The 21,357-nt window shown below is 43.3% G+C and overlaps 1 protein-coding gene and 1 long non-coding RNA gene across 7 annotated transcripts in view; both read right to left on the bottom strand.

Moving 5' to 3' along the window:
- iqsec1b (IQ motif and Sec7 domain ArfGEF 1b) overlaps nt 1-21,357 on the bottom strand; it is a 205,019-nt gene that overhangs the window by 31,781 nt on the left and 151,881 nt on the right. The window contains exon 1 of one of the 6 annotated variants that reach the window (XM_056392076.1): nt 16,866-17,016. The exons of the other annotated variants lie outside the window; for them this stretch is intronic. Within the exon in view, the coding sequence (XP_056248051.1) occupies nt 16,866-16,942 (77 nt within the window). The 5' untranslated portion in view covers nt 16,943-17,016. Of the gene's footprint in view, nt 1-16,865; nt 17,017-21,357 lie in introns of those variants that run through there. 6 annotated transcript variants of the gene reach the window in all.
- Nucleotides 6,447-7,905, bottom strand: LOC130179256 (uncharacterized). The gene is made up of 2 exons (XR_008829266.1): nt 7,232-7,905; nt 6,447-7,000 (listed from the first exon to the last, which is right to left on the bottom strand). It is a non-coding gene; the product is annotated as an uncharacterized LOC130179256 (long non-coding RNA).

Raw genomic sequence — 21,357 nt, 5'->3', positions numbered from 1 at the left:
ATAGTCATTGTATCGTTACTGTTACCTCATTAATATCAGTGTTAAGAACATGGTATGTTTATACAGACAGAATGAGCCGATTGTAAGTTGTAGTAACGTTTCCAGAAGTGTACCAGTACACAGTGGTTTACATTTAAAGAATTATAATGATAATTCACTTTTTTGTATCAGACTGACTCCACTCTCGTGTGTGTGTGTGTTCAGCATGGAGCTGGAGCCGGGGGAAGCTGCTCTGTTCAAAGTTCAAAAATACACCAATAGCGATCATTAGTGAGCAAAAGCTTAGTAAGTAAGATGTATCTGGTTCGGTTAATCTGTACAAAGAGCATAAACAAGAATGTGTGGTTTTTAGGAGGATTAGCTCTTGATGAACAACAGTTTCTCCATCTGCCTCGTACTTCTGTTGAGTGTTTCTGCTGGTTCCCTGGCGACCGTACACGCCCACAGCAAGACTCACAACTAAAATGTCAAACTGCTGTATAGAGCAGAGGTTGTCACGTGGACCCCCATGCCTCGTCAGATAAGAGAACTCCTTCACAGACACCGCCAGTCAGCCATTAATCTACTACTGAACTATTTCAACTCACTTCATCCATTACTGTTAGCAAACTATTTTAATTTCTCCAGTTTTCACATACTCTAAAGATTTGGTGTTAAGTTGTTACAGATGACTTCATGTGGGTTTATATATTTTTTATGGACTGCAGAAGCACCCGCTGGGTAGAGGCACCCCTCGGTTGAGAATCACCGCTGTAGATTATAGAAGTTGTTTATGGTTTTTCAGATTTATAGATTTAAATTCAGAGGCTATTCCACCTCTGCTGACTATGCTGCTGGTTCTCAAACACACCACTTTTCATCAGGTTTCCCTCGTGACCTTTGAGGTGCGTGTGCGGAATGACAACACCTGAAGAAACCTGACTGGACTGTGCACATGACAGGAATAACTGAAATATACTCGAGTCATATATTCTAGTATTATGACCTTAATGCAGGGAAGATAGTTGAGGCGGTGGTGACAATCTCTGTTTGTTTCTTTGCAGCAGATGGCTCTTTTAAGGGTTTGTATTGCAGACACACCTGCCACACTCTGTCTAGACTTCCAAAGTGGAAACAACAGGATCCTTCGTCCTAGTGTTAACCTCTACATCAGCTCCTGCTCCTCAGCAGGCCAGACGAGAGGTGTCACAGATCTGCTCTGTAACTATATGTACCATTAAAGACCCTAATCTCCTTCCACACTCCCTTTTACTCCATCTGCAATGTCCAAATCGCTTCTCTTCCTTCAACATTCAGGCTGCAACACGCCACTCCCACGGCGGTGATGAATTTCACATATTGCATGAGACTGATTCTCATCCAGCAGGGACGAAAATAGAGCCAGTGACAGACACTGCATTTTCTGCTCTGCTTGGTAAGTAAATTGACCGGTTTGTGTGAGCGCACTGGCTGGAGACAAATGTGTCTGCACGTCCACCTCCCCAGATGCTGCGGTCTGCAACCCAAAACAGCAGCAGCAGCGCTGATGAGAAACACGAGGAGCTCTGCTGAGATTCACCACGCAGAAGGAACAGGGAGCTCTAAAAAAAAAATATATGCAGTTACATGGCATCAAATCATTTATATGCTATTCATATAGCATTTTAAAAGCCCCGCCCCCCACCCCAGCATCCACCTGAAGAAGAGCAACTGCGATATTGTGCAGCCAAAACAAAGCATGGGGACATTCCACAACTTCAGTTGGAATGATTGTTTTTACATTTTAATTTTAATTTTCAGTGATAAAAACGATGATGATGGGACTTTTGTTGGGGTTTGAACCAAACAAACATGTTCCTTTAGGTCTGAAGGAGATGATTTGTAGGCGTGGGCGTCTCTGTAGCAACACAATGCTCCATTTATGTTGTGACACATTTTACCTTGATAATAAAAATTGTAGCTCCTGCGATATGGATATTGCACTTGGCCATATTGCGATTTCAATAATATGTGCAGCCTTAATTATATTATATTGTTTTAATATAGTAAACACTAAACAATGTCCTCTATTATACAGCAGTTATACTGAAGTTCTAATCGAACATTGTGAAATGCATGGATGGACCCATTTGGTCTTCTACATTACATCCAGAAAATACATGCATCGTTTTCTCAGAATCCACAAGTTGTGAATGTCCCATGAACATGCAAATTTAAATCCTGCATAAACAATGCTAACAGCTGCAGTATATAGAGAGGCATTCATTGGCTCACAGCTGAAAGTAAAAGTGACATAATGTGAAAAATGAAATCTGAAAGTGGGTTGGACATCATGAAGATAATAATCCAATAAATTCATCCAAAAATCAAACGATAATCGACAAATGAAAAAAAATGAATGGGCTTACCATCACAGCCTTGTCTGCTACAAAACACATTTACATAAGACGAATTTGTAACAGCAAATATGCTGTGACAGAAATATAATGCCATCTAAATTACGATTTTTACAATGTATCTGCAAAACTTTCTCTGACAACATATTTCCTTTGTGTTCCCTACAACATCTGCCTGATATAACCAAGACCCACCTTATTCCCTAATGCAAACAAACGTCTTTTAGCAAGCTAAGGCTAACCGCACACAGTAGGATACAGGATGCAAACACTTTATGGACTGAAAAAACAAAACCTTGTTTGTGAATCTAATCCAGACAGCAATTATGTTTCGGGGGTTGAGTGTGTTTGTTGTAGCTTGAAAGACGAGATTGTATTTGACCTGATTCCTTTTACAATCAACTCCACCTTAATTAAGAGCCAGAACTACATCTACACAAACAAGCATGCAATTAAACAACAATTTAGAGCCAGTAACGGAGTCATAAATGCTGTTTTCCATTACTCTACACCATCTTGGACTGAAGACTGTGTGCAGGGGCACACCAGCAACATGCCAGTACATTTATAACTATCTTCTGAGTAAGCATCATATCCTGTTTACAGACACTGGGGAATAAACTCATCTTGACATTACCATGAAGATCTAGACAGCCACTGCCCTCATGCTCTGGCCAGGCTCCATCTGCTTCACCCACACCCCAAATGAGTGTGGCCCGGGCCTGGCCCAGCAGGCGGACTGTGTCTCTGCTGTCCACTGTAAAGCTGTTCACTTCAACCCTGTAATCCCCAGAACCCACCCACATGTGGCCCTCAGAGGGAGGTGGTGTCCCTGCCGTCTCAGCCTCAAGCCTCTCCACCCAGAGAGACTGAGAGAGCGGAGGAGAGAGGCGTGCATTGGGCTTGTGCACCCATCATACATCATGCATTTTATCAAGTCAACAAGCTGCACAGTCAGGAGCTGGCACGTGAAAACACAGTTGATGTTTTGTTGATGACCATATGGCCCTGAATCTGTCTAATGTTTATGCTCTGCTGTGGTAGTCGCTCTGACCAGGGTGCAGCATTCAGCTTATCTCTGCTAATCCTCCAACCGTAACTCTGCCTCCACCCTGTTCCTGAGCCGCCCATAAGCTGTAGTGCCGAACCGACACCATTAACCCGCAGCATTGTTGTGAGCAGCGGATACCGAGCTGTCTCAGGCAGAGGCTGAGGTGGGTTTAAAGGATACTTCCAGTTTATAACAACCTGGGTCTTATTTCTGTAGTGTTGGCCATCATTTCTATCGGGTATAATGACACTCGCTAAAGTGGGTAAAGTAAATCTGGGAACTTGGTGAGATCACGAAAACAAAGTCTGACAGGATAGGAAACACGAGCCGTCAGAGGGTAAGAAGTTAGTCGGTAATAATCCCTACTTACACAGGAAAACGATACGAGGGAAAGTACGTTGGTCAAAGTTCAACCCGTCTGAGTACAGGGTGTCCACAGGGTTCACCGACACCTGCTTATACCACAAAGAACGCTAATTTTAGACCCATTTCATAAGTATATGTAAGCCTAAGTACATAAGGTAAACCAGTAGAAATGACCTAGAATTATTTACTACTTCTCTCTTTAAGTTTTGTCAATACTTCCCAAAAGTTTATAACAATAATTCCTAATAATATAATTAATTTAACCAACAAACAATAATCAACTTAAATGCCAGATGTGAATTTGAGATTAAAGTACTTTAAGAGGCAAGTTATATATAATGTTACAAAAATGTATAGTAAACTCAGATCAGCAAATTTATTCTTATTGTCTCTCCTGAGTGGAATTTGCTGATTTACAATCCTGCCTGCAACCCTGGTTAGACATTTTGACCTCATCATCTTTAATAGAGTACTTTGACATTTTGAGAAATACACCTATTTGATTTGGTGTATGAAGAGTTAGATGAAAATCTCTGTGTGTTAAATATGTGGTCAGAGCCAGGTGATAGTTAGTTTAGCTTAGCAACATGACATCAAACAAAAGGCAAGAGCTAGCCTGGCTCTGTCCAAATAAACCAGCGCCTCCAAAGGTGACATTTCTTGACCGAGCTGAGTGACTTCTTAGTGTCTTGCCATCACTATGGGGTTGCCAGGCAACCAGCAGAGACTACAGTAAATTACTGCACCCAGCCAAGAAATAGTACAGCACATAACCCCCTGTAAAACCACAACTTTGGCCTTTAACCTTTGTAAACTTTTGCTTTTGTACAGATTAAACAAACAAGTCAGCATGTTACTGCGGTACCTTTGTAAAGGAAATTCAAGATTTCAATAACGCCTTCAATGATTTTCTTTTTACGTATTGGTTCAAAGTAAGTTTTGCTAACCCATGGGTTAGTTTCAAACTTGTCTAATCATCTCATTGTCATATTTCTTTGACCCATGTCTGACTCAGCAATGTCGCTACAGTCCCAGATCTCAGCAATTAACCTGTTGAGTCCAGTGTTATTACTACTCATGGGAATGGTGGCAAAAACGACTAAAATAAGAAACTAGATTTATCCTTGAAGTAATCCATCAGATTTAATCTCAGCTAGACAAAATAAGATACACCTCCACCTCTGACTCAATTCCCTGGCATACAGTAAATCCTTGTCTCGTAGTGTTCCACAGCAGGGTTAAGTTGCTATCGTCAACTCCCATCTTCAGTGTTTGTTATTGTCGGGTCTGAACGCTGTACAGACAGTCCCAGTGAACCCTGATGCTATCTGGTGATTCCAGACAGGAAGTGTGACACTGCATCATCAGCTGGCACAGGAAGTTCAGCTAACTGAGATTCTGTCCATAGAAACCTCACTAGCAATCAGATTTCAGCATGCCAAGTGATACTAGATAACATGCAGCGAAGCAGACAACTCATCACCTGTCATGTACACACGCAACATGCCTTTCCCTCACACAGGAGACGCAACAGATCCTGACATGTTTAGTTTGCACTGAAAACACATGAGAGCCTTGCAGTGACGTAGACCTGAGGTGCGTCCGGACGAGCTGCTTCATCAGTATTCATAAACACTTTGCTATTCCGGGAAGAGCGGCCGAGCTGAGCGTGCACAGACTGTGTCTGAGAATGGCTGGACACCTGCTATGTTTGAAGGAGGAGAAGACAAAACATGAAAGCTTAGAGGGGGACGTAAAAGATGAGGCAAGTTAAACTCAAAAGGGGACAGGTCTCTGCACCACGCTGGTGAAGGTTTTGCAGGTTTTGTCCATCCTGTTTGTCCTTTTCTGTCCTTTGACTCCACTGAACTCTCCAGGCACAAGAGGCTGCCGTGAATCAAATTTCAACATCTGCTTCTTCATACCAATAAAACCCTGGAATCCTAACAACAACAGAGTATTCTTGGAAGCAGAGGGAATGTTGAATTTTCACAGCTGGCTCACTGTGGTCATTTGTTGCCACTTGGTTTTGCCCATATGACCCACATTAATGGGGCGAACACTCAAATTTAAATGTTCTGAGTTTCTGAAATCCAGATCAAAGAGTCTTGCTGTAATTGCTCCCAAGTTTTTGCCTGACACCCAGGCACGGTCTCTGAGCTGCTGACTTTAATGGTTATTTGCATTAGTGAAGTTTGTTGGGCAGAAAATGTGCATCTTTTGCACATTTGCAGGAGTTCATAAAAGTGGTTTGAGGTTTTAATGGGATTTTTTTATATTTCTTTTATTGAGGCTCCAAGGTTGTGGAGCTGCAATTAGCAGCTACACAAATACCTTGGATCTGACTCGATAGGTTGTTTGTGTCTGTGTTTGGTCTGTCGTCAGCTCTGTATATTAAGTTGTTTTTTCTTGGCACCAAGTGGATCAAACTGGTTGCGTAAAAAGCGATTTAACTCCAGGTGGTGTGGAGAAGTTTGACGCCAAGTTTTCACTCCCCTAAATGTTCCACACACTTCTGCAGAAACTGTGTCTCTCTGTTCCCACTTTTTTCTTCTTCTGGTAGCTGTTACAGCCTGCACATTCACACCCTCTAGAGATGAAGTTAAATTTCAGATTGCAAAAGTCATGAGGAAAAAAATCACACAACTCGGTACTTAATTCAACGTTACACTGAGGCATTGATGCCATTTATTATGACGACACTACAAGAAGGGTCCAACAATCACCAACAGCCCACCAACTGTACGATAGACTAACCAGGCCAGTGTTCTACAGGGAAAAAGGGAGAAACAGACGAGGGATGAATTATCTGCATAACCCTCAGAGTTCCTCCCAACCTCCTCTTTCTCCCTCTCTCTCCTCTTTACCTCCCTTCCCTGCCCTCCGTTGCTCATCCCTGGCACAGAGTGGGCAGTGCTGCTGCCAAAGTGACTGATGGACAGTACCCTCCGCTGTCCACTCAGAGCTGGACCATCAGGGCAAAATTGTGCAGTCTGAGACCCTAGCTGAGTGGCCTTGACAGACTATAGATCCGCCTGCTGCCCCTGCTGCTTTCAAGGACGTTTTATCCAGACAAGGGAAAGGAATTGGGAGCTCAGGAGGAGCAGCTGTACATCATCTGCTGCGAGGCACAGGACTGAAAACTGAAGGGGGGGGCGACCATCTATTATCTACCACCAGGGAAGAGCCAAATCCATCTGGCTCAGGCCTAAAAGGATAGTCCCCAAAATGTCACAGACAGGACAGGAAAAGAAATGGCAAAAAGCAAGGTGTTAGACTAACACAGAAAATGAAATGTCATCCTGTATTACAACATAAGGACAATAGTTTCTCTTCGGAGCCAACACCAGCGGGAAACTGATGAAGTGAAGGATTCTCAGAGTTACAAACAAATCAAGCCACAGAGAGATCGCAGCGAGGATGACAGACATAAACCTACCTTTATAGAACAGATAAAGTAGAGCTGACTCCAGGCCTGTCAGCTAGCTTGACTTAGTGTAACCTGACTGGAGCGGGGAAGTTAAATCTCCACAAAGATGTGCAGGTAACAACAGCGGGACTCCTCTCCTTCACACTGATGGGTTTCCAGTGGAACGTGGATCTGGTTCTGGTTATTGTGGCTAGTAGGCACCACCCAGCCTGGCTCTCCCCCCGCCAGCTCCTGTCCCGTCCCTCTTTCTGTGGTGTTATTACACACACTGAGGCTATTGAAGGACAGGCAGCACCTCTGTCTACACGCCGGCTCTGGGCGCTGTTGATGTTGGCATCTGCAATAAAGGCTGCCTTTCTCTTTCCTGCATGTCCCCCCCTGCCCTCCTGCTGGAGTTTTCACCTCTGCCAAGGAGAGCTGTGAGGCTGAAATGGAAGAAAGGTTGTGTGGATGGCGTTGTGCTGGCTGTGTGTGCCTGCCTGTCATGGGAAGGGAGTGGCAGCCTGGTGTGACACACTTGATTACCCTGGCTGATTGGGGATTATTTTTGGCTTTCCAATGGCACCCTCCTCAACCTGAAACTCTACGCTGTGTTTTCTTCTATAATTATCTCATCCAGTTGTCACATCAGTTTGACTGTCACTCATCTGACACCGAATTGTTCTCTTTTTTTTTATTTACTGGAAAACATGCTATCACATAACCAGCACATGACACCCGGAGCGCCCCTATCTTCCTGTAAATAGACACGCTGGGCGAACTTTAAAAAGGGATGTAGTACAGTATGGGACTCTGAGGTTACAGCATGCGCTATGTTACAACAAAGTGTATTACTTAAAGCTCCACTAATCAGTTTTTAAAAATATTATTCCTATTTTTTTCTATTAATCAATTAAAGGACTACAGTGTGTGTAATGTAGAGAGTGTTGCTTGTAGCGACAAACCAACAGACTGCAGCCCCCCTTTATCTAGAGGGAGCTTTTAGCTAATCCTTTTGGTTAGCTTTACAGCATATTTACAGGACAGCTTATTTACACCACTTTCTCCAACCAGCAACAGCAGGCAGCGATGTTCAGTGAAAAAAGCTCAGGCCCGGAACAAAAATGTTTGACGGACAAAGTTAGTGACGAGCTAGCAAAGAAAGTCGCATGTATAGCGAATAAAGAGCCAGATATTTGTCTCAGGAGTAAAAAAAAAAAAAAAAAACGTAATATTTGCACAGACTTCAAATAAATACAAAGGCCGCTTCATGTCTTCTGGATGAGTAAATAAGCAATTATTTGCTAGCGTGTTAGCCATAGAAATGTTGGAATAGGAAATTCTCATTCTCACTGCTGATGCACTCTAAGACTGCCCTGATGCATTATCAGTAAAGAGCTTACAAGACACAATCTACAGACTCATAAAACTAATGCTGTAGCCTGATCACTTCACTCCCATTGAGTGTATTTGCTTATATTTCAAAGAGGGTTCTCTACCATATGTTAAAAGTCAATCTCAATAATTTACCTCACATAAAGGCTTACAAATGGCCGCCTTAAATCGCGTTCTGCGTCATCAAATTGTTGATAAGCCAGTAAACACCACATCTGCATTTCCGATCTAAGCGTATGCTGTCCTGTAGGTCTGTGCAGTATTTGTAATTAGACTAATTGTGAGTCCCATCTGGCAAAACTGTCAATATTAGTCTTTATTAGCCACACAAACAGGTCCCTAGTGCGATTCATGCATACCAACATATACACTGGCAGTCAGAGTAACTGAGACCGAAACATGAGATCTTTTAACCTGCTATTAGTTTGCTAACAGTATGCTGTTCACCATGTTCTGATGATTAGTTCTCCTACAATTAAGACATATCTATTTTCTATTATTTATCTAGGCATAGCAGGGGCCAAGCAGGGGCCACCAAAATGCTTACTGTGTATGTTAGTATATCCTTAGCACATGGACTTTGTGGTGAAGAGACCTTCGGTTGACTTTTCTCCTACATATCCGTTTTCTTCCTCTTGAACACTTCCTCTTCAGATGTGACCTCTGCTAACCTTCTGAACCCACACTTCCTGTCCATGCCTCCAGACAGAGGAGCCCTCTTGCTCCACAATCCTCTGTATGGACAACATGCGTCAGCTTGTTGCACTCATGTCAAGTGTGTCGAGTGTTTGTGCCGTCAAAAGAGATGCCTCTATTAAAGCTCCAAATCATGACAAATCTGGGCAGACAAGGAGGGTGTTGTTCAAACATGCAAGTCATGGTGGTGAAGTACAATACAAAAAAAAAACATTACAGGATGTGAGGTGTGTTGTCTTATCCAAGAAAAGGAAGATATATGATTATGCTTGATTTAACACAGATCCTCAGCACACTGACAGGGTCAGTTTCACTTATGTGGAGGAAGAACACTAAAATTTCAAACAACTTTCAAATCCAGTGAAATATGATGCGGACAGTCAGCAGAAGTTATTTCCCTAAGATAAAAAACACATGGATGTCATGAGGAGAAAGGATTGGTAATTGTTTTTTAAGGATGAGAAGGTGAACAGTACAATATATCAAAAAGAACAGGAAGGAACATTTTGTTACTCCGTCCCAGTCATCATTTCCCAGAAACTACTGTTGAGAGCCTCCACTTCAACCATTTGTCAACAGCGTTTTATTGCGGTGAGTCCCGCATGTGGGACTCGGTGGGACATAGTTTGACAGCGGTAGGTAGAGTGAGGGAAAGCAAGACTTGAGAAGCACTGACAACTACTGCACCCCTGGCTGTTTTTTGAAGATGCCAGTTGGTGTCTCAGTCAGACTCCAAAGGCGAAAATTCTCCCAAGACAATAATGTTTTTCTACAGGAGAACTGCAGGAGTTCCTGTCTCCCGAGGCGATGAATGTGGTGTCTGACTATTCGCCAGCTGAATGGCCTGACAGGGCCTGCCAGTGTTAAAGTAATTGCCAGGTATGAGCACTCCTCCCTACTGTGTCTCCCTTCCCTTCCCTGAGGTTCACTGTGACGGCCTCCTTTGCATGGAAAGAGATTATGACCAGGCTGGAATAAGACTGAACTGAAGCCACTGAAATTTGTCATGCACATGCTGAACTTGAAAACAATTATAGCATAGATATGAAGTTAGATTGGGAGTGGAATTAAATGTCCGTGGTCCTCATGGAGGAGTTCTTGAACGTGACAAGCTTTGGACTTGCAAGCCTGACACTGAGGTTTTGAAATGATCTCTGTCCATTCTAACACGCCTGAAAACAAATATCACATAGCATCACATTAATGTACACTGGGCATGCTCATGCTGGTGTAAACAGGAAGCAGATTGTCTACTCTGCAGGTGGTTAGTTACAAAAAATGCTACAAATGAGGAAAGCAACGGCAGTTGTAGCGTTAAAATGCAGACTCAACAACAGCTGCTAGCAAAGACAATAAGGTCAGGAACACTTGTAATTCCTTTTCCATGTTGCTTTCACCACTGGTAGTCATTACTGATAAGACCCAATCAGGTGGTAAACGTGGGTGTCTATGTCATCGTTTCCTCAGTCTCAGTTTCTGCACGTCCAGACTACAATGCAACCCCGGAGGGTTCAAGCTAAAACGAGGCCAGCAGCGTTTCTGAAAGTCTCTGTTTCAGCGGCTGAAAAACTCTGGACATGTCAGTGTGGAAGTAATCTGAGTTATGACTCCAAGACAGAGCGTGAGTTTTGGCACAAAATGCAGCAGTTAGGCTCTGAAGGTTTGGTTATTGTATTTAGCCTGTTGATAAAGGTACAAGGACCTCTATTAGAACACCAGCATGTACACACAGCACCCCCGGCTCTGGTCTATGCTACACTTTGCATTTCTCTGGTCCACTGGCATCACTCATTCACACATAAATCACTCTCGGATATCTACAATGAGGCCTGAAGTTTTCTTGGAAAGAACTGTGTTTGAAAGATTTGAATTGTCTCTTGACTACATCATCTTCAAAAGGAAATCCATTTACTGCAATTCAATATTTAGAAAAATACTCTTGTAGGAATTTTGGGCCATTACCTGTTTAAACAATGAAGACCTGATTTTTCATCTCCAAGCAAGATATTCACCTCTGGGGGAACAAATACAACATAGTCTTGGCGCGAATAGAGCTTGTAAATATCTTTCATTGTTGTTTAAGTTGCTGATGTGCCAGTTGGATGGGGATTGATGCAACTTCTATATTCAAGCTCATTTAGTCTTATCTGCAGTTGCAAGCTGGACTGGGCCCAGGGTATTAAACCGACCCATCTGGAGTGCACAGTATAAAACACTCTAACCCCAGTCAGTGTAGGAACTAAATCAGATTCTCATCTTATTGTGAAATGGCAAGAATGAGTCTATAAATGAGCAGCTCTTTGCTCATCATGAAACAGAAACAACTCCAATAGGCCTCTCTGGAATCCAGAGGTGCCTCTCTTCACATTCCAGTGGAAGTGAAGCTGAGCATCTCTGCCTCTGGAAGTGTTTTCCTTCGGTGAGAGCATAGAGAAAGGCCAGCGGCAAAACCACAATCACCACGGGCCATTTGGCTACAAACACAGCGCTGTGCTACAAGAGGAAAAACAAACAACTTGATTTGAATACCATGTGCTGTACACCTCCGATAGGTTACTTTTGGCTACATTGTGGGAGACACCTGAAAAAACACTTGGAAGCACAGGTGATATATCACTGTCCGACAATGAGAAAATACTGTATAACCCGACTCATGTTGAAGGAACAGGCTTCTACCACTTTATGTCTTTATTACTCATGCCAAACTCAAGCCAGGGATGTTGCAATTTAGGGTCAGCACCTTAATGCATGTCCAGCACCAGTTTATTGAAAGGTTGGCTTTCAGCACTTGCCCCTGTAATTCATAAGCACAAACGAACCCGCAAGGTTCAATCTTGAATCAGAGACACAGAACAGTTTATGCACCGCACCACGCTTCATGTGAGTGAACTTTTCCAAAGCACAAACTCGAGTCTCCATTTTCCTTGGCAAGACTAAAGGAAAAGTACACCCACTAAAAAAGCTCCATTCAGGTTATGAGCAGGAAAACACAAAAGCATCCCATCTGAAGACGCCAAACACACTCACAGAAGCAATCGTGTATGTTTTGGTGTTTATATACGTTTTCATATTTTGATAAACACGAACATATGAAACACATCTACATGTGTAATGCTTTTTTTCTATTAAAGCCCTCTCATTCCTCTCAGCAGTAGCACACATTTGCCTGAAGTGCCAACACTTCAGTGAGAGCTGCTAAGCTAGCTAAGAGCAGAAGCCACAAGCCTGCAGGATGTCTTACTCTGAGGTTAAGGATCCTCTCCAGACATGCTTTAAACTCTCCAAAAATCCTCTGCTGTGATTAAAATTTTGCTTCACATAATTTTCACACATAAAAAGCGATAAATATGTAAAACTGAGTCTGAAGCTCATCTCGTCTTACGTCCTCATTGAGAAATTCTGGATCAGGCCTTGTGCCCCGCCCACCACCTGCCTGCTCCAGGTGGACAGGTGAAAGAGCAGAGAGTATCAAGCAAACATCAGAGATACTCAGCCACATGTTTGAGCCTCAGGCAGACCCAGACTCAGGAGTTTCTGAGGAGTGAAATCGGCGACTAGTCAGTTAACTGGTTGTGTTGTTTGTTAGCTTGTAAGTGGCTCTGGCTGACAAGGTTTCAGGTTCAAGTTGACAGGATTGGTTCCTTAGGTTTGTGACGTATGAAACCCTGGCTGTCTGAAACCGTGTTTATGAGACTGTCATTGGTTCACTGCAGTTCAAGGTGGTAAATGCGCTGCCATGGCGTTGACTGATTGTTTTTCTCATGATACGTCTTGTATTATATATAAAAAAAACATATGGACATCGTTAACAAGGTTAAAAACTTGATTTTCATGAGGGTGTCTTTAAAACACTCTTCTTCATAAAGAGATGCAGCACACACTCTCTACAAACCCACATTTCACATGGAGTTGGTGATTTCACCTTATTTCGCTGTTAACTTGCCCCACAATTACAGTGTTAGCCTGATTTCATTCCAACCTCATCTTCAGCCAGAGCCTGTAAAAACATGTAAAATATTCCCTTGTGCCGTGACTTTGCTTTGACTTGCAGCAGCTACATCTCATGACTAACTGCCGCCTTGTTGTAATAGTGAAACTAAAACACTGTGACACACCATCGTTCACAATGTACATCATATCCAGAACACTATGTCTACTGACAGTAATTGTGGTAATAACTGGAAGAGACAGAGCGAGCACCAGCAGAATAATCCCCTGCAGCTTTTCCCTGCCACATGTTACTGTGCCTTATAGCAACCTGTTGACACCAATCCCAGAGAGCCAGTGGGCCAATGCTGGGCATGCATAAACAGCCTGTAATCCGCATTGCACACTGGCTGAACCACGCATCTTATCACTAGGCATGTGAAAGGCAGACAGCTGCGTGTGTGCAGAGGGCAACTGGCCTATTTTGGCTAAATAATCACGTTCACATCTAACATGCTCGGAGAATACAATTCAAACTCAGGAGGATTTTATGGTTTTGTCCACTTTATTTGGTCAGATGCAAAAAATGGTTGTTTTTATACATGGTAAATCTACTTAAAGTATAATTAAAAACGATTCAAATCATTTCAGAAGACTGTGTTGATCAGCACTAACTGTGTGTACTGTGTCCCAGTTCAGGGGCGGCATCCTTCAGAGGCTGCATTTCAAGACCGATTGTATCACAGACTAGACTGTCCCATTTCAAAGGCTCCTTCAAATGCGACCAAGAAATCCGCCCTCCTTTTCTTGGGCAACGAAGGATCCAACATGTGGATTCTTCACGGCTCACCCTATCCCAAGATTCATTGTGTGCCGGTAATGAAAGCACGCAACACTGACAGAGAGCCCGAGGATTGTACTTCTATAAGCAAGTATTGGATTTCAGCTCAGTTCAACAGCTAACGGGTCAACTGTTTAAATCAAGGACCTTAAAACCTCAAGTTTTTTGTAAAAAACAAAGTTACGTGTTGTCAAGGTTGCTGGGCGCTACGGTTGTGCTTTGCGACAAAACGGTAAGGGCGGGAACAGCTTGTGACGCTAAGTGAAAAACCTCTGTAGGCCAGACCGTCTCATTTCAGTTCGGCCTTCGCGGTCTACAACGGCTACGATGGACCACACCTTCGGAGACCACGTCCTCTGATGGATGAGGCCTCTGAATTGGGACACATCGTATAGATCATCTGTGCCTTCAGCTTATTTATCATGACCCCTAGAAACATCTTAGACAACGACAACCTCTGGCATCTATTAATTATGACGAAATCAAAGGACAAAGTCAGGTGATGTTCTACAAAGACAACTCAGTCCATGTTAGGAGGAGGTCAAACACAGGACTTTGACATGGGTACTGTTAATTTCTGGTTCAAATCATGACTACTTTTATCCTAAAAGTATTACTATAATGCATCCTGTGTAGACAATGATGGACTGAAGCTGCCGCTGCTTTTACGACGCAGCCTGTGTAGACATTGTGTAACAGTCTAAAATTGGCAAATCTTTTATTCAAAGGAGCAGGATTTAGTGAGCAAGATTACCAGTCACACCAGACATTCACTGCCAACGTTCAGCACTTGACAATACAGACACATTTTGATTGGTACTCCAAGTATGGAGGTTCCTGTGTCAGCTGTGTCGCACCAGCCGATTGTATTGTATAAACCCCCCCACTCTCTCCAATGATAAGCAATGCCATTTTTGCCAAGAGTAAAACTAGACATGATAAAATGGTGACCGCCGTTCCTCATGCTTACAAAGTTTAGCATGAGGAAACCGACCCCATTCACTGAGTTCTTCAAACAGATCTGGTATCAAATCCACCTTGGCTGAGCACATGTTAAATAAGATATCACTCTCACAGCCTAATTGCTTATTCTCTGCGTCAAATGAGCCACATCGACTCAAATTTGAAGATACGGAGATACGTCCTGCAGTTTTTAACGACTCAGTGCCAAAGACTTAAATTCTGTTGAACCTGAGCAAACTCCAGTCAGAACCATGAGGCTGGAGAGGAGTTTCCTTGTTGTGATAATGAATGACAGGCCAGCCCTTCCTAATGCCTTTGAAACGCAACGCGAGATGACTCATCAGACGCTTGTCATAGCTTCCTGGCTCCCTCTCGTCTGCTCCGAATACTCCTGAAAACTCCTATGATGGGCCCATGATTTATTTAACACATGCTGATGTATTTTGCATTAAAACAGCCTAAATGCTTCAGTGCACTTCACTGGTGGAAAAAGCTCCTCCAGCCCAGATTTGGATGCATTATCCTCTCTCAACACTTTTTGCATCATCAGTTTTGTTTTGCCGCGGACGGCCTGGGTTGCAGATTCAAAGAAAGCAGGAAATGTTTTAGTAAATGTTGGAGAAGAAAGCAAATTCCTTGAGATATACTGAATCTAAAATCATCAAAAACATAAATTCACTATACTACACATCGATTTTCGGGAGCATAAAACAACAACAGCACAGCTCAGCCCATTTTAATTCATAACCACAGAGGATTTCATCATTGTAGAATTATCTGATACCAAGCAGCTTAATGCTGCATAATCTACCCAACCTGAAAATCCTGCCCCAGAGGATATAAACCAAGGACCGAAAAAACAGATCTGGCCTCAGAGATGGAATTATATCCAGCAAGATCACACAAGTCACACGTAATCCTGTGCCCTGGGCCAGAACCCCAAACTCATTATTGATGAATTAATGTGTGCTTTGCTAAAACCTATTAAACTGTATTAAGATATGCACGATGAGGAGAAATGTTGTAAAACTGAGAAGTGACTGCATGAGACTGACACTCCATCTAATTTGCAGTAATGGCGAGAATGGCACAGGAGCCCATTCGCTTTGAAAGTTGAAATGTTGTCGAGGTCAGCAGAGAGCAGCCTGATGTAATGAACTATTCCTGGGCCTGCTTAAAGGATCAATAGGGATTCATCACACGCCCGCCCTGTGCTCTGCAAAAGAGCACAAGGAACCAGGATGCAGGAAAAAAAAGAGACAAAAAAAAAAACCAACAATCAACCCTCCCCACCTAGTCTGTAAAGCTGCTTGGAGGACACAACAGCCTCTGCATTAAGGGAGAGGAAAGAGAAAGGCATGGGGACGGAGGGGGGAGGAGAGAGAGAAAGGACAACAACAACAGTCAGGCACTGTCTGAGAAGTTGAAACGTCCCTTCAGCCCAAGCTTGCTGCGAGCTGTGGGTGTCCTCCAGCGCAAACATCAGCTGCCATGACATCAGACTATGGGAAGACGGGAGGAGGGAATGGCTGGGGGGTGGGAGGTGGAGGGTGGTGGTGGTGGTGGTGGTGGTGGTGGTGGTGGGGGGGACATGCCAGTGCAGCTGCTGCAGTCATCACTGCCAGCCACCTGCCTAAGCTGAGGGTGTAAACAGAGCATGCAGCCCGCAGCACTCCTCTCTCCTCACCTCACACACAGGACACACACACACACACACACACACACACACACACACACACACGGCAGAAGTGCCTCTAACAGAACCAAGCGCAGAGGGTAGATGACACGAGAGAAATACAAATACAACAGCAGAGACACGAGATGTGAAAGCAGCAGCCCTACCGGCAGAGAGAGGCAGCGAGCAGCCCGGCACACAGTCGACACTGGCAGGATGAAAGGGAGGGACCATCCTTACACATTCACCTCCAGCTTCTCAGAGAGACGGCTCGGGCCCTCTCCACCCTCTCTCTATCTGCCTCCTGTGCTTTGAGCCTCTCTCTACCCCCCCTTCTGTCACTCTCCACATGACTCTCTCGGCCCCTCCCCTCTTCACTCTCTCTCTCTCTCTCTCTCCAACCCCCCTGCCTCTCGGCGGAGTTGTGTCCAGCCTGATGCAGCCCGGCGAGTCCTTGCCTCTTACTGGCACTGCTGCAAGGTCAAGGTTTGTCTTTGCACCTCGTCCCTCACAGAGAGAGACACGACACTGAGAGAGAGAGAGAGAGCAGGTTTTTAATTCACTCCGTTCACCGACCGACTTCTTCCTCCCTGGGTGAAGGTGTGGTAATTAATGAGATGAGCTGCTCTGAGTCTGATTGCAGGGAAAATGTGCAGACCTCTCTGGCAGTGAAATGGAAAATAAAAAGGAGGGTAAATTGTGACAAACAAGCAGCAGCACAGACAAAAATCAATCATGCTTCTGAGAAAAGGTTTTACTTTCTGCTTTTCTCTCCCTGAAAGGCCCCATCAGCAAATAACACAATGACACAAGATAACTGAGTAACCTGAATTACACATGGTGAAGATTTTGACACAAATAGTGGTGGTGATGGTGGTGAGTTTCAGCAACAAATGACGAAAACAGCAGGGTTAGGGTTGGATGTTTTTCTTACAAAATCCCAGAGAAGCCAGATTCTCAAATGCCAAGTGCTGTCTAAACACACGTTTGTATAAATAAAACAGTCTAAAATAAAATGGCAAAATTATGATTCACATCAGGTCGCAGCAGGCCTTTTAATCCATGTACCTTCATCTCAGTCGATTTCCTTTTCTTAAACAAAATTCTGGAAAATGAAAAATGTTTATAGTAAATATTTCTAATGATCAATGTTTGTAACAATGTTTTAGTACTGTTTTCTATTCAGTTTTGTTCTCAAAATAGAATTTTGTTGTTTTCTTATTGCTATTTTTCACACAGTAAATCACACATCAGAAAATCCAGTTTCCATTGGTACAAAATGCTAAATTGGAGCGATTTTAAATGATCTTTGTTATCAAAAGATGAACTGTAATATTTAATCTTTTCTGTTCTCTCATTGTTTTATTTCTCATTGGAGTTACTCATAAATCACCTGTTTGCCTATCTTGAATGAATTATAATTTCATTAATTCATTACCTAAACCACTTATCCTTTAGGCTGGACAGCTGACATCAGCCGAGGGCGGGGTAAACCCTGGACAGCTCACCTGTCTCTCACAGTGTTTTTGGACTGTGGGAAGAAACTGGAGTACACGGAGAAAACCTACTGAGAACATGCAAACTCATGGTTCACACCCAGAACCTTCTCGCTGTGAGGCGACAGTGATAACCACTGCACCGCCAAATCTGATTTAAAAAAAGAGACACCACAATCACTCAGGTCTCACGGTGACTATTATTTCACAACCATGGACATAACTGTGGTAGTACTGACACAGCGTAGAGAAGATCATCTGACAGACGGACGGAACATGCCAGTAGCCCTTTTCCACCACATGGTACTGACTCAACTGAACTTGACTCTACTCGCCTTTGTTATGGATGGTATCTAGTACCTTTTTTTCCACTATCACCTCCACTGAGGTTCCAAGGGAGCTTGAAGCGAAACCAAAAGGTGATGTGAAAACACTGAAGACAACTGACTGATCAGAGAGAATCATCACTACTGTGTCAAGACGGGAGGTTCTGAACAAACCTGGCATTGTTAGTTATTGCACTATTTTTCTCTGTTTGGTATCCCTGGTATCCCTGGTACCCCCCCCCCCCAAATCCTCCCCCATTGTAGCAGACAGGAGGGAAAAGACAGGGAAGTCAAGGGATAGTCAACGAGAGAGAAAGAGCCACAAACAGCTCTTTCTATGCACCTCCTCCAGCTGATTTTGAGTGGTTATTGTGAATGCTCCGATTGTGAATTGTAAATAAATAATGTGTGATGATAATAACAGTGTGATGATCAACCATCAGTCAACATTTAAATTTGTCCAATACTTTGGTTTTATGACCAAATTCCTACAAAACTAATGACATTCCCATTATACGTGTGTGTACTGTGTGTCGTGCAAATGCAAATGTTAGCATGCTAACACGCTAAACTTGAACACGGTAAATATAATACCACCTAAATATCATTATGTTAGCATTGTCACTATAACCACATTGGCATGCTGACATCAATATTTAGCTCAAAACCTCAATGTGCTTTACAGCCTCACAAAGCTCCCAGCATGGCTGCAGACTCTTAGTCATGTTTCCTGTTAACAAAAGTTAAAGTTAACAAAAGCTGAGTTTTGTCTAAAAACAAACAGCCATACATGAACTTTGCCTAAATAGAGCAGGAAAGGAAACAATCTGAGCACAGTCAGTGGTAACTTTTGGCCCACATGCCTCATACAGATTGAGATTCTCTACTACAGCACAGCAGCACAGCGTAGATACACAGGTGTAAGCTTCTTCTTTGCTAAAAAACGATCACGCCATGTCTTACACATTGTTCAAACTGTCAAAACCTTCTGAAAAACAAGCTGATGATTCAGCACGCAGCCCCATATCTGACAGTACAGGGAAGGAAAACTAACAACCACAAAGAGAAAAGCATTTCTGTGAAGAAAAGAACCTCAGAAGATAAGACTTACTGTTGCAACTGTAAACTGCAGCTGGCATGGAGCGGCATTAATATCCTGAGCGAGCCTCTCTATCCACCTGGGAGGAAGTTTGCCAGGGGTCGTGCCCCCTTCTTACTCGGGCACTCACAGGCCTGTTGCCAAGACGACTGGTGTGGCAGCACGGCTGTTGGAAGTGCCAGCAGTTACAAACAGAGAGACCGAGGGAGAGAGTAGAGACTAGTTGCTGCGCTCCAACCACTGGGCCTATAGGATTACTGGTAATGGGATTTCCGACTAATGGCTCCTTCTGACAGGTGGCGTCCCCGTTTAGCTCAAGTTCAGCTTTGGCTATAAAAACATTGCTGAAGTTTAAAGCTTTCCTCGCCGGTCTCTCCTTCCTGCAAAAACATCTTTCTCAGAAAGCTTTTTATATCAGTGTGGAGACACCACAGCAAGCACGAAAATCACTACCAGTAGGTTCAGATTCCCTTTCTGCAAACCAGTGATAATCCCTCTAAGTGAGGGACACTACTTCATAGCATTGTTTTAAAGTTTTGTGTTTATAAATATATTTTATTTAGATGGAATATTAAATGAGTCATTAGAACCACAGAAAAAATTTGACCAAATTTACGTCTGTGTTCATAAACATTACTGAAGTTTTTTTGTTTTTTTTAAGAGTTCAATAAAGAGTGTGAGATCCACTTACTGAAACATTTCCCAGTCTTTCAGCTACATCCCATGGCCTTCATCAGTGAGTAAAGTTTGCTGGGCAAATTCCCTTTGCTGTTAAACACATTTTAACTGGGTCGACATACTTAGATAGTTTTTTATTGTGTTCTGGCGTCAGTCTCATGTTAAAAGACCATTTGTGCTTTAAATGGGGATTCCAGTGATTTTTGTATTGCATTTTCAAATATTTAGAACTTGCAAAACAAAAAAGTTTAAAATAGTGATGAGGCCCAGATCTTCAGGCTTTTAGTCTCAGTCAATATCAGCCTATGGACTACTTATGAATGGACTACACTGTTAAATTTAAATGCTAGTTGACCATGTTTTTGCATGTGATCAAAGCTGTGCATGTGACACTTAACAAGGCTGCAAGATTGCAGTAAACACAGTGCTATAAAATGATAATCCTACCGGTTCAAAAAAAAGTGTCAATGATGCTAATCTGCAAATCTCCATTGCTAACTGAAATCAGAGTCACCCACACAGGAAAATGTCACTGAGCAAGAAATAGCTGCCTGATGATGACAACAACTGTTATCTGCTGCTCCCTGTTGTTAACATGCATTTTAGGCGAAGGCTTGCAGCGTTGGTTTGAACCCTGCTGCAACTGCTGGCCTCACTGGATTGACTGGAGTTAAGCATCGTCCTCAACAGCAGCACCTCAACCACTTCCAGTGTCACACGGACACACTGAGGGGAAACTCTGACATTTCCTCTGCCACCTTGACCCTCCTCGCCTGCATCTCTCTCATGCACATTCAAATAAAATGTACGTTGTCTAGTTTTCACTGAGGCGGGGGCAGGGCAGGAAAACAACAGAGTCAGAGGGAGGCAGAGCTGGAGACAACAGAGAATGACAACAATAGCTGGAGGCACGTCATAATTTAATGATGCTAATGAGGATAAAGCAGCTTGTTACCTTTTCTCCATAAGCCTCTGAAGGCAGGACAGCTTGTGACATCACAGGGATCAGCAGCACTGTTTCACACATTGCAACATGAAGTAGCGGGAGAGGGCGTTAATG

Source organism: Seriola aureovittata, chromosome 2, assembly GCF_021018895.1.
Source record: "Seriola aureovittata isolate HTS-2021-v1 ecotype China chromosome 2, ASM2101889v1, whole genome shotgun sequence".
In the NCBI taxonomy this organism is placed as follows: domain Eukaryota; kingdom Metazoa; phylum Chordata; class Actinopteri; order Carangiformes; family Carangidae; genus Seriola; species Seriola aureovittata.
The sequence above is the reverse complement of the archived record's forward strand: the minus strand, read 5'-3'. Positions and strand labels throughout refer to the sequence as shown.